General features: G+C 38.2%; 1 protein-coding gene across 3 annotated transcripts in view; it reads left to right on the top strand.

The window, feature by feature from the left end:
- The window catches only part of si:ch211-141e20.2 (nectin-1), a 46600-nt gene extending 33394 nt beyond the window's left edge, over window positions 1-13206 (top strand). The window contains exons 5-10 of one of the 3 annotated variants that reach the window (XR_010904998.1): window positions 533-672; window positions 1114-1201; window positions 1674-1707; window positions 5508-6883; window positions 8524-8776; window positions 10101-13206. Coding sequence is in view for 1 of the 3 variants with exons in the window: in XM_067443390.1 (XP_067299491.1) it covers window positions 533-672; window positions 1114-1201; window positions 1674-1707; window positions 5508-5525 (280 nt within the window). In the remaining 2 variants the exon portion in view is untranslated. Of the gene's footprint in view, window positions 1-532; window positions 673-1113; window positions 1202-1673; window positions 1708-5507; window positions 7152-8523; window positions 8777-10100 lie in introns of those variants that run through there. The other 2 variants (XR_010904997.1, XM_067443390.1) reach the window with 2 other exon arrangements.
- Window positions 13207-14169: the final 963 nt, after the last annotated feature.

The following is a 14169-nucleotide window of genomic DNA, read 5'->3' as shown; positions in this document are numbered from 1 at the left end:
ATGTAACTCAACCAATCACAGTTCGTTTTGTTCCTTGTCATGTTTAGGACCATAAAAATGTAAAGTCGATGTCCTTGGAATAACAGACAGGCATGCATCCATGATTTATTCATTTAAGAACATTGTGCAAGTTTACTGCAACAATGGAGCCACACTCTCCACATACTTTTGAAAATCCAGCAATTAGTTGATCCTGGTAAGCACTCATTGTCACAGTTGTAAACACAACACGTTTTTCTTCCATGAGGAAGTTTAGCATCAAAGCATTTTTTCCTGGTGGACCATTAAAAAACGCAACACACGTTTCACGGACATACTATAGAATTCAGCCAATCAATTGACGTCTTTGAAACACATGAAGTGTTTCCAGATAAGTGTGCCATATGTATCAGATTTTCATCCAATGGTCCATGGGCCTGACGTCTGAGGCTGAGATGTTGTCCAACCTTGTTTTATATATATTTTACTACAGCATATGTCATATACTTCCAGAACATGTTCACTGATCTTTCATATCTTTCTATATTAACAGAGTGAATACAAGTACCTGTTATAAAGGCCACAAGCTTCTTTTCCCAAAACTGTCCCCTGACCTCAACGGCTTGTACATCTGCCAAGCTTCAAACCAGTATGGAAGCGCAGCAGGTTCTCTGTATGTGAATGTTCATACTGGTGAGACCATTTTTGTTTTTATTGATTATAATATGTGTTTTGTGTTATTCTTGACACTTTTATCCTATTAAAAATGTTGCTGCAAAAAAAAAAACCCTTTCTTAATTCAAATGTTAAAAAAAAACTGAATTAACTGAATTTTTAAATATTAAGTATGCATTTGGTAGTAATTATGCATGCAACACTTTATCAGATAAAACTAAAGGAAATTATTAAAGGTACGTGTGGAGATTCAAAACTGTGATACTATGATTGTTTTTATCTGTATATGTTATTATAATAATCTCAATCCTGGACATGGTATGCATGCTAAATCTAATCTGTGACAACCCATGTCTGTGGAAATGGATATATTCTTTGTCAACCCCCTTCAAAATAACAGTAACACTGTCAAAGTGTGAACCTGACCATTTTTTACTTCTCGCCACCCTTTCTTCCAAGAATCCAGCACCGTCTGTTGGGGTCTGTTTGGTTTTTACAACGTTGCTCTTCTTGTTGGTGTTGGTGCTGTGTTATTCAAAACCAAGACGTGAGTATGAACACTTGATTTGTGTGAGTGTGACGTTGGTTCTTTGCATCTTAAATTTTAGTTTGTTTTGATTTTTGGTCCAAACTTAGCACAAAGTGATAAATTATCCAGTGATAAGCTTGTTTATAACATTCACAGCCAATTAGATTTTTAATGTGCAGTTATGAGGAGTTTTTTTTCTTTTCTTTTTAAACATTATGGGCCAGATTTACTAACAGCTTGTGTCAGCTCAAGCTCTCTTTTGACATTAAAAACTACTGTCATGATTTACTAAAGATGCAGTGATAAATGAGAGCTAAAATGTGTGGATATAGTTATTTTTGTTTATTCCATATACATTTGTTGGAGTTTTAGACATAAAATTCATGGGAGGAGAGTATTTAAAGGGTTAGTTCACCCAAAATTGAAATTGATGTCATTAATGTGTGTGTGCGTGTGTGTGTGTGTGTATATATACATTTTATTTTTTCAGAAAATGGATTCCAGTATTACGTTCCGGTGATGAGGTACAGTTGCGTTTTTGTTGTTCCATGTTGTATGTAATTTTTGATATTATATATATATTAGTGCTGTCAAAGTTAGTGAGTTAAAGGGATCCCCTGGTGTTGAGACTTGTATGGCTTAATATAACATAAATGATGTCTCTTACTGAATTATGTAGTAGAAAACCCATGAAAGATCTACGTTATTTAAAAAATCGATTTTATATTTGGACCATGGGCGGCGCCATTTTGTTTGAGTTCTAGGTTGATGACGTAGATTGGTTGAACTCCTCAATCAGCTGGCGTTACCCGTAGCTATTTTTACCAAAACGCAACTCGAAAATTGTTTCAGAGTTAAACAAAACCAATAAATTGCTTTGTAATTGTACTTAAAACACACTCAAACATACATGTGCAAACAAACTCACCTACACAAACAGATCGGCGGCCGGGAAAACACACCTGACAGACTGCGTTGTCTCAATCGAGATGTTGGGCTGCTCAGTCTCCATGACAGGGGCTGAATCCGAAATCGACCCCCTATACCCTGAAATAGGGCATTATTTGAAGGGACGGCCATTTGTAGTGTTGTCCGACATCATAGTGGACATGTTCGAGTGCAGTCATTCAGTCTCACGTTGCACCGCAGTGTACAGCCGATTTACAACAGCTGTCCGACTTCACGCACCCAAACATGTGGACACAAACTCTCTCGCTCACACAGACTCACACACACCCCAACAGATCGGCGCGAACACACACACACACACACACACACACACACACACACATGAGGCGCGAACAGATCGGCGCGAACACACACGCACTGCGTGCGCGCATACATCACTATTCCCTGTGTTGATATCATAGATAGACTGTTGATATGCAGTAGATTAACTGTAATGCCTAATGTATCCAGCAGAGGGAAATATCTAGGTAGGATGATGGGATAAGTTAACGTGAGGAAGAGAGGCAGGATGTTTTGGTGATGATGCATGGGATTGGTTTGTGCATTAAAGTTTGAGCACGCTCAGTGAATTAACCTCAATCTTTAAACTTTCACTTTTAAGACACAAATTACTTTCGCTACTTTTGTTCACTAATACAACTTGAAGGAGTGAATGAAGACGATCGAGTGCGTGAAGTCGGACAGCTGTTGTGTGTAAATCGGCTGTACACTCGTTATTGCGGTGAACGTGAGACTGAATGAATGCACTCGAACATGTCCCTATGGTGTCGGACAACACTACAAATGGCCGTCCCTTCAAATAATGCCCTATTTCAAGGTATAGGGGGTCGATTTCGGATTCAGCCCCTGTCGTGGAGACTGAGCAGCCCAAAATCTCGATTGAGACCGCGCAGTCTGTCAGGTGTGTGTGCCCGGCCGCCGATCTGTTTGTGACTTGTGTAGGTAAGTTTGTTTGCACATGTATGTTTGAGTGTGTTTTAAGTACAATTACAAAGCAATTCATTGGTTTTGTTTAACTCTGAAACAATTTTCGAGTTGCGTTGTGGTAAAAATAGCTACGGGTAACGCCAGCTGATTGAGGAGTGCAACCAATCTACGTCATCAACCTAGAACGCAAACAAGATGGCGCCGCCCATGGTCCAAATATAAAATCGATTTTTTAAAATAACGTAGATCTTTCATGGGTTTTCTACTACATAATTCAGTAAGAGACATCATTTATGTCATATTAAGCCATACAAGTCTCAACACCAGGGGATCCCTTTAAGGATACAATAACTGTTTTTTAGTTTAACGTGTTAAAATTATATGTAACGCAATTAATTCAGCCTCTGTTTTTTCTGTCATCCTTTGGCTAGCCTTATGATTAAGTGTTATGATCATATGACCGTTATATGATCACCCTGTTATTAATGCAAATGCTTTTAAACCATTCAAGTGTGACAAGACAAAAGAGAACGTGGCAGAATCAAGTTCTTTTTCACGCTTGAATTATACAGAATTATGCAAAAACGCCAATTTTTTGAGTATTGAATGCATTAAATTACATCTTAAAGGTCCCGTTCTTCGCGTGTTTTCCTAGCTTTGATTATGTTTACAGTGTGCAATATAACATGAGTTCATGTTTCGCGTGTAAAAAAACACAGTATTTTTCACACAATTTATTTATCTGTACAGCGCTGTTTCCTATGTCCTAAAAACGGCCTGATGATTTCCTTGTTCTATGAAGTCCCTCCTTCAGAAACACGTAACGAGTTCTGATTGGGCCAGCGCTTCCCGTGTTGTGATTGGACAGCAGCTTAGCGCTCTTTGCCCAGAAAGGTCCCGCCTCTTACCATAACGGGGAGATGCGCGTGCTGAATGTGTGCTCTTCTCCACTTGGGAGAGCAACAAGACCACGCCCCCTATTTTGCATATTCTTGTGGGCGGAGGGTTAGTCAACAAACGGTTCTAGTGACGTCATTACATCCCTGCACTTCCCGCTGGAGTCCAAACCGGCCGTTCGCTGTAGGCTTTGAAAGTGAACTTCTGTTAAATAAAATATCTCGCTTGGCATTGAACTTTGAGCTTTATAATTTTACAGGTATTATTTATGCTCTAACAGCAACATTTCACACTAACTAAAGTTTGAAAGATGGGATCGCGAAGAACGGGACCTTTAAATTAACTTAAAGAGTTGTGAGAAAATGAGATGCACGTGACAGCGCATCAGATCTGCATCATATTCGGCAACAGCAGATTTTAAAGTCACAGCAGCCTAATAAACCAGTTGCTGTGATGTCTGTCATTGTAAATCAAAGAATAAAGGTAACAGAGAAAATGTTAGCTTTAATAAGGATTAATCTGTATTTAATTCATGATTTATGCAGTGCAGACTGTAAAGTCTTTGATGACTCAATTTCTGTAACCTATATTGATTATATGAAGGCTACAGGTAAATTACATTTATTATTATGGGTTTATGTGAAGATTGTTGTTAGTTCACTTAAATTAAAAGTATTTTTTTAAAAGTCAAATCCATGTTGAAATTAATAGCTTTCAACCTAAAAAAATAATAATTCATAGAGACATAGGTAGCAGTATTAGACCTGTGGCCTTTATTTATAAAAGATGCCATTAGAACAAATATTTGAAATATACTGTATATAAGTTGTTTCTACATTAATTTGGAGAGTAACTGTGAAATTATTACAATATAAAATATTAAAAACTGATGTTTTTAATCATAATTAATTGTTATTAATATGTGATTAATTAGTTAATTGTTTGTTAATTAATTGATTGACAGCACTAGTATGTATACACTGTTCAAAAGTTTGGGGTTGCTGAGATGTTTTTGGAAGAAGTCTGTTATGCTCACCAAGGCTGCATTTATTTGATCAAAAATGCAGTAAAATCAGTTATATTGTGAAATAATACATTTATTATAACAATTTGAATATATTTTAATGTACTCCTGTGATGACAAAGCTGAATTTTCAGCATCATTGCTCCAGTCTTTAGTGTCACCTGACCCTTCAGAAATAATTCTAATATGATGATTTGATACTCAATAAATACATCTTTATCATCAATGTATAAAACAGTTGAGTGGATTCTGTGATTTCTTTACAGATCCTTTAAATGAAAAGGTAAAAAAAAAAAAAAACAGCATTTATTGGAAATAAAAACGTTGAAACATTATAAATGTCTTTACATTTAATTCTGATCAATTTAATTGGATTGTGGCTGAAAACGTTTTAACTTATTTCAAAACAAATGAACTGTTTCAAACCAAACTTTTGAACTGTAATGTAAATAGATTATAATTTATTTATGATCACATGGGATAAATTTGTCTAAACTTTTCTTACAGCCAAATGAAGACATCTAAGTCAGTGACAGAAATGACTGGGCCAGTGGACAAACTCAAAGTCCCAAATCACCGGATGTTTCTTTGTCTACAGAGAAGAATAAAACTGATTGGAACAAAGTTTTTAAGGGCTCCCAAATCCCAAGGACTTGCAGTGCAGGGAAATAGAAACATAGAGCAAAACAATATGCATGGCTCAGTTTCCCATTTTACAGGCCTGGGGCCATATTCACAAAACAGTTTACACGCTAAAAATTGCTGGATAATTCTTACCCAAATTTGGGTCAAAAATGGACAAACCCAACCGTTGGGTAACATTTTTACATTGTATTTTTTACCCAAAGGTTAGGTTTGTCCATATATGACCCACATTTGGGTTAAAGCAACCCAGCAGTTTTTACACTGTAAGGTTAAAAGTAACGCCTAACTTGCCAATTTAGGAGAAACTCTTAAAAATAATTGGCTTGTCAGTGCTAATTTTAGGACTTCTACATTTTTGCTGTAAGAGTATTTCACAAAGCATTTTAGCACTAAAACTAGCTCCTAAATCCATGAAACGCTAGGAGTAGTCAAGAGGACTCCTAAGTCACTAAGACCAAATCAAAAACAATCGTAATGGCGGTTGCTGCAATCCGCCTGAAGACATACACCACTGAGGCAATAGGGATAATTAATGTTAGACACGTTAGAAGTAACGCGCGTTACGTAATAATTTTTTTTTTTTATCTACACATTATTATTTTAGTTAGTTCCTTAAAAAAGTTAAGTTAAATTAATTTGCATTAAAAACTGCATTAAAACAAACATAGTTGTAGAATCACACACTCACTCATTATTGTAAAATTGTCACAGAAAAGGAGAAGGGGATAATCATTAAGTGTAGATTATGTGTAGGTAAAAAACTTTGTCAACTGCTTTAAAAAAAAAAAAAAAACAAGAAAAAAAAAAACACATGCAAACTGCATGCAAAGCAGAGCACTACAGAGTTGGAAGAGAGAGAGACGAATATTACCTGCACCCCGCCTCAAGCTAAACAACAAAAGCTTGATTTCAGTTCACCACCAGGTAAAACAATTAGTTTGACTGAACTGAACAAATTGGCTGCTTATTTTATTGTTGAGGAGATGCAGCCGCTGTCCACTGTGGAGGCAACGACAATTCACAATATCATCAGCAAAATCTCTGTGACAAAAAAGCTGGGGGGCCGTGCATGGAAAAACCTTCTATGGACTGCTTAGGATGAAACATTTTGGGAATTACTGTACACTGGATCGATCCTGCTACGCTGCATCGCCAAGCTGCAGTCCCTTGCAGGTGATTTCATGGGAGACACATGTACAATGTCATCGCAGTGGAGATTCACAGCTCATTTGCTCTTTGTGGTAAGATAACTGTCACTGACAATGGCACAAACCATAACTTTTTAAGCAAGTAACCTTAACGTAGTTTTAACGTTAGAATTCAGAATGTTTCAAGCTGATGATGACAATAAAGCAGAGAATAATGAGTTCATCTTTACGGACTTGCATTAAGTTTTATGAGATGACATTGAGACCAGTGAAAGGTATCACATCACTGGTGTGCATCCCTCACCCTTAGACTTATGCACGAACGACGTAGATACATTTTTGACGGCAAAAAAGAATGTTTCTGGAAAATGAGATGCACGTGACAGCGCATCAGATCCGCATCATATTCGGCAACGGCAGATTTTAAAGTCACAGCAGCCTAATAAACCAGTTGCTGTGATGTCTGTCATTGTAAATCAAAGAATAAAGGTAACAGAGAAAACGTTAGCTTTAATAAGGATTAATCTGTATTTAATTCATGATTTATGCAGTGCAGACTGTAAAGTCTTTGATGACTCAATTTCTGTAACCTATATTGATTATATGAAGGCTACAGGTAAATTACATTTATTATTATGGGTTTATGTGAAGATTGTTGTTAGTTCACTTAAAGCAGCACTTGGCTACTTTTGCTCTCGGGGTCCCCCTACAGTTTGGAAAAAATAATGTCCTCAACTACTGTCGTAAGATCTGTCATCCTACAACAGGGGATGCCATCGCGCGTGCATTTGTTGACATGACAGCCCTGATAGCCCTGAACTAGGGATGCGTGGGTCGTCTCATAACCCGCGGACCCCGTATGTCTATTTAATGGTCGCGGGTGCGGGGCGGGTTGTAAAAATATATACAGTGGTGCGGTGCGGGCCAAATAACTTAATAAAAGTGGCGCCGCGGGTTGGTGCAGCACTAACAGTTCCCCTGAACACTGCAGGAGGAGTTCAGAGTTCTTCTAGCGTCGCGTGTGAAATGTCTTCATCTCAGGTAAAGTTACAGTCAGTGGCATGTTTCAGCATGTCATATGAATATAATTTCATGGGTTTTATTTTTTTCAAACGCCGAATAATCACAATGCTAACGTTTACAAGCCAGCGTCATTATAGTAGTCTATTGGTTACCGTTTTACAGAATCTATATGATACTTCAGTTCAATGTTTGAGTGGTAGCTCACCGTAACAAGCAGGACAGCATCGGTCGGGCACGTCTCCTTCAGCTCACGCCGATGAGCAAACGCTGGTCACATGTTGATCCTCGTCCTGCCTTTAATCCCATCACTTTTTCGTTTCCTCTTATTGCTTTCCTCCAACAAAACCTTTTCTTTCTTATTTGTCTGTGCTGCTTCGGACATGACTATATTATCCGACGAACAAAGTTGGGCTCGCACGTCCGAATTTAAGGAAGTGTGTGTGTGTAATTCCCGAAATGTTTCATCCTAAGCAGTCCATAGAAGGTTTTTCCATGCACGGCCCCCCAGCTTTTTTGTCACAGAGATTTTGCTGATGATATTGTGAATTGTCGTTGCCTCCACAGTGGACAGCGGCTGCATCTCCTCAACAATAAAATAAGCAGCCAATTTGTTCAGTTCAGTCAAACTAATTGTTTTACCTGGTGGTGAACTGAAACTACAATTCCATTAAACTACAAGGTGGAAATCGTTTTTATGATGTGTTTAGCCGAGTCACTTAGTGGGCCTCAATCAACTTTGCACTCGCCTGGATCTCAGATACATTATGGAGAGAGTATCAGTTCCTCAAAGAATGTTGCAAGGTGCTGAAGCCTTTCTGTACGGCATTGGATATACTTCAAGGTGAAGATGACTGTTTCTATAACACCCTTCAACCTACCCTTGAAATCCTGATGGCCAAAATCTTGGCACAAAAGAGGACCTCTTTCATATGATGGCTGACCCCAGACCTCATAGTTCAGGTAAGTCTGTTCAATATTGTCTTATTATTAGTATTATTATTATTATTGTAGTTTTATTTTATGTCAAGCCACCTTTATTTCTGTAGCACTTTACAAAATACAAAGCAGCTTTACAGTGATAACAGGAAAATAATAATTCAATGATGCAAACAGAATACATTTTTGTTGTAAAGCAGCTCTGAAAAAAAAATAGTAATCAATCATTATTTAGTTCAAATCACTTAAGTGTTTTAATTTGCTTCAGTTACTGTGTAGTTAATCAATTATGAAGCGAGTTTAATGCAAGGCCAGGCAAGGCGAAGCAAGTTTATTTATATAGCACATTTCATACACAATGGCAATTCAAAGTGCTTTACATAGAAATGAATTAAAATAGTGATAACATAAGCATAAGAAATAAGAATACGATGTGTTAAAATTAAAATATATAAATAAAATGGTGATAAATAAATGGAGCTAAAAAACAACTATCTTAGGTCCAAACTTTTGAACTTTAGTGCAAATAGTTTAAAATGTATTTATGATCCTATGGGCTGAATTTTTCTAAATTTTTCTAAGTCAGTGGCAGAAATGTGGGGGTATCTGTGGGTACGTATTTTTAATTGTAGTTCCGGGGCTATATCAGACCAAAACGTACGCCCGTTGGCAGATTTTTTTTCTTGATCTGGGTGCGCACATGTGTGTGTGTGTGTGAGTGCGTGGTTCGCACTTATCGACCGATCGTGCGGGTGCGGGCCATGTAAGACAACCGAGGGTGGATGAGAAATAAATCATTGTGTTTGTTTGATAAAGACAAGTTGCAGTTGCCGCTTTCAAAATAATCTCTCCCTCATGTAAAATAAACTGATATAGATATGACAGCGGAGCTGAAGCTCATTATGCAAATCCTAACCAATCCTAGCCGTGGGCGTTTACTTCCAAGTCTCCAGTGCTGCACGCCAATCAAAACCCAGCGTTCAGGAGAGAGCCTCAAAACCAGTGTACAAAATAGCCTATTACTTATTAGTTATGATGTTTTTGAATGTAAAAACCACACGAACGTCATAAGTTGACCACAAACAACAGTATAAAAAAAGAAAAAAAGGCCAGTTCATGACACCTGGTAAGGGAATGATTTTTTGACTCGTCAGTGAGGGGCTGCACGCATGACTTTTAGTTTGTTTATTTTATTAATTTAAGTCTTTTAAATGTTCGCCAGATCCCACTTCCTTCTTCCCTGAACAAAGAACTGTTACACTATCCCTTTACGTTTAATTTTATTTACTTTTTTTTTTCTGAAATAAATGTAATAATTCTGGTATGAATGCATGTCTATCTCTTGCAGGATATCAAGACACAGTTTAACTCCATCCTTGACAGTGATGAAGCTTTGCTTGCTGCAATAACCCTACCAAATTTCAAGCTGCGGTGGCTGAGGATTAAAACAAGAAAAGACAACATCAAGATGATTCTGGCAGCACAGTGTCACCATTGAGATACCACAGAAAGAGCCACTGTAATCTCCTGGAAGCAGAGACCATGAAGATGACTTCACATTTCCTGAGGGGAAGAATCAACATGACAAACAAGCAATTACTGTGGATAATGGAGTTTTGCGAATACCTGAAATCAGCTTACATGGGAAATTTACATGATTTCCCCAGGATTTTGAAGATCTTCTTAAAAGCCAATACAGCAACACCTTCCAGTGTGCTGGTTGAGAGACTGTTAAGTATCGGATGTCACATCCTCACCCCAAAAAGAAACCGTCACACAAACCAGCATTTTGAGAAGCTGCTTCTACTGCACTACAAAGTAACTAAGTAACGCAATTAGTTACTTTCTTTGGGAGTAACTCAATATTGTAATGCATTACTTTTAAAATTAACTTTCCCCAACAGTGTTGGTTGCACACCACGTCTAGACATATGTCATGCTTTTTAATATAGTGCGAGTGAATGTCAACACAAGATACAGAGCGGGATATCCTATATCAACAGATGTCTGTTAAAAGGGGTGGGGGGGTCGAAGCGTGGTTTAGAGTTGGGTTAACTGTTACTGCAGACAGTTTTTGGCTTTGGACTTTAGTCTGTATTAATGTAGTGCTTTTTTTCCTTTGAGTTCTCTCTTTGACAACAGTTGATGTGAAGAGAAGTGGAATTCAAAAAAACAGAACACAATGAGCTGTACATAATTATTTAATCATGGAAATATAGTACTTTCTTTGGTAGAAATGCTAACCTATTCCATAAATATAATTCAGACAAATCTGCAAACATGACCGTCAGCAGCCAATCAAGTTTCAACAGCTAATACTGATTATTTCAAAATTTGGCCTGCATCTTGTGAGCAGTGTCCAAATATTACAAAGCATGGACAACGACATATTCTATTTACACATGCATCATTTCATAGTTTTTGTTGATAGCAGTTGCTAAATATCAGTAGTTCCTATATCTGTCCCTGGAAACCCCTCAAAAGTACATGTAGTATTTTTGATGTCTGATACCCACTTCAGAGGATTTTCCACCCATTTTCACAAAGCGGGTATATAAGGAACTGGGTGTGTGATGGCACTTCAAGTTTTTCCTTTGGAGCCGAGCGTTTGCTCTGCTCTACAATCATTGAGTGCTGAACAAGTGTTGGTGTCCTACTGGCGAAGGACACAATAGAGCTGGTCTCTCCAGCTGATATGAAGGCAGGGTTACTTCATTGTACCCAAGAAAGGTGGTGGGTTATGACTGATCTTAGATCTGTGAATTTTGAATTGGGCCTTTACAAGCTTCTGTTCAAAATGTTGACGCAGAGTCGCATTTTTGAATGCATCCAACACCGAGATTGGTGTGTAGCAATCGGCCTGAAGGACACATACTTTCATGTCTCGATTCTCCCTCAAGACCTGTTCCTACGCTTTGTGTTCAAGGGTCAGGCATATCAGTTTCATGTCCACCCCTTCAGGCTGTCCCTGTCTTTTCATTTCTTTACGAAAGTCGCAAAGGCAGCCTTTGATGCTCTGACGGAGCAACTACCTCAATGTCTGGCGCATCCTGGCCCACTCATTTCAATGTTTGTAATACATAAATAATGATGTGTGGTTGAAAAGCTGCTTCATAACATGGTATAAAATGTAGGCTACTTGGACAAAAGTTTATAGTTTGGGTATAAAAGTTTATAGTTTATAGCCTTGTGGTACTCCATACTGAATAGCTTTTTTCAAAGTAAGTTTTCTCAGGTAGTTACACACACAACGTCATCTATTAGACACCTAATTTGACTGGTAAGTGTCTGCGAGGTGGGTACTACCAATGAAAACAAATCAGCATAGAGAGAGAAAGGAGGAGGAGGGAACGGAGACATTAAATCCCATTGTCAAAATTGCTGTACCACGACTGAATGGCTGGGACACCATCTCAGGTCCTCAGCACAAAACCTGAAGAGCAATCGCATGCGCACTTCCTTATATACCCACTTTGCGGGCGGGGCATGTGTTGCAAAGTTGCACGCCAATGTTTTTTGCCTTGTTTAGTTTACATTCAAAGGTGGTTAGGCTCTCAGACCAGATCCTAATTCTTCAGCCGTTCTGATGTAACATTAGTAACCTAGAAGTTTTATGCCACCTATCAGGATGTGCTTCCTACACTTTATTTGCATGCATTAGAGGTTAGAGTTTGGAGCTTGGTAACGCTTCACACCATATTAAACAACAAATTAATGTAATGCTCGCACATTCTGATAGGTTGTTATTTCCCTTTCAAAAAAATCTAATGTGATTTGCTGTGGTTGCCACTTATTTTTCTTTTACTATCTCTATCAGCCTGCAACCTAGTATCCTGTCTTTGCTGATGGTAAGCTTTTAACCACAACTCTGCAAGCCTAAGCCTAGCTATGTATACCTGGTTGATGTAGAGTACCTTTAGGTTTATCTAAATAAAATGTACCTATACCAACTATGTGTGCATAAACTGATTTGGCACTAGTTAAATAAGCTTCCTTGTCCAAGTATACATTAAGAGTCAGGACACTAGACATAGCTTAGTCACGCTGACCCAAGCATACATAGCTAGTAATCATTCGCTTAACATGGCTTTTCCAAACATCAGCAGAACACAGGTCTTGGTGACGTTGTTTGGGATTTGTGTTGTGTTTTATGTTTGTGCAGCTTCACTGCTTTATTTATCAGTGTGTGCATATGTCTGTTTTTGCAGCTTTTACATGATCGCCGCAGCATGTCTTTGTATGGTGTATATGTATATATGTTTTTGTCCTTTCTCAACAGCAGCAGTGAAAGAAGATCTTATTGTTATTAGCTGACTTACCCTTAAGCCTAGTTCACACTGCCCGATTTTTGCCCCGATTTTGAGTCGCCGACAGGTTTTGTGAAATCGCCGACAAATGCCCGAGATCACAGGCAAATCGATGCTCGTGCACGCGAGTGACAATCACGCAGTGTGAATAATAGGGTTGGGAATCGTGAGAAATTTTCCGGTTCCGGTTCCGGTTCCGATTCCGCCTAACGATTCCGGTTCCGATTCCGGTTCCATTAAAATTATTAAACAAATAGTGGTAAAGGAAAAAGGCACAATATGCAACTTTAAACAATCCTTTTTTGTGTTTATTACTTGCTCTTAAATGAATTTACAGGTTGGCAATGTCAAAAAAAAAAGTCCTGTACTATACATATATTACAGGATTAATCGAGCCAAATGGAATTTATGAAAATTAAAATAAACATGTTCAAATTTACACCTCTGAAATTGTCTTATTACATTTTCTCTCTCTGTTTTAGGGATGTTAACCGATGACCGTTTGACCCATGGTTGACCGTATCAACGTTAACTGATCAAAGTTGTCGGTTAAAAAAAAAAAGTGATCTCTAAATTAACTTAGGCTATTATAGACAGTGGACTAAACGCTACTACAGTTAGCCGTCTCATTATAAAATCTTTTTGTGTGAAGTGAACATATCCCTCGCACTCAATTTTTCATAACTCTCCTGTTTGTATTTAATAAACCAATAAAAACATTTGGGGCGAGGTCGCCGCGTTTGCGCGCTCACAAGGTTTGCAAAAAGTAAACAGGCTAAAACACTCGAGGTTAGAGCCAGAGCAGACGACCGTATGAAGCGTCATTCCGCATAAGATGGGCTTACATTTGGAAATATAATATCTACATTTCAGTGGAAACACATAAGGTGTTGATCGTCTTTCTTTATTATTGTTAGCACTAACTTACCTCGAACTAAAGCGGCGTCTCTTCAGAGTTGTTATTTTCTTAAATGAGCCGCGGCAATGATTCAAATGAGCTCATAACGCTGGACAAATGCTTTTATTTTCAACGCGATCACCTTGTACCCAAACCATTTCGAAACTAATGAGCCATGGTCCTCGGATTACAAACAAGCTCCTCGGCGCCGC

Source organism: Pseudorasbora parva, chromosome 5 (assembly GCF_024679245.1).
Source record: "Pseudorasbora parva isolate DD20220531a chromosome 5, ASM2467924v1, whole genome shotgun sequence".
In the NCBI taxonomy this organism is placed as follows: domain Eukaryota; kingdom Metazoa; phylum Chordata; class Actinopteri; order Cypriniformes; family Gobionidae; genus Pseudorasbora; species Pseudorasbora parva.
The sequence above is the reverse complement of the archived record's forward strand: the minus strand, read 5'-3'. Positions and strand labels throughout refer to the sequence as shown.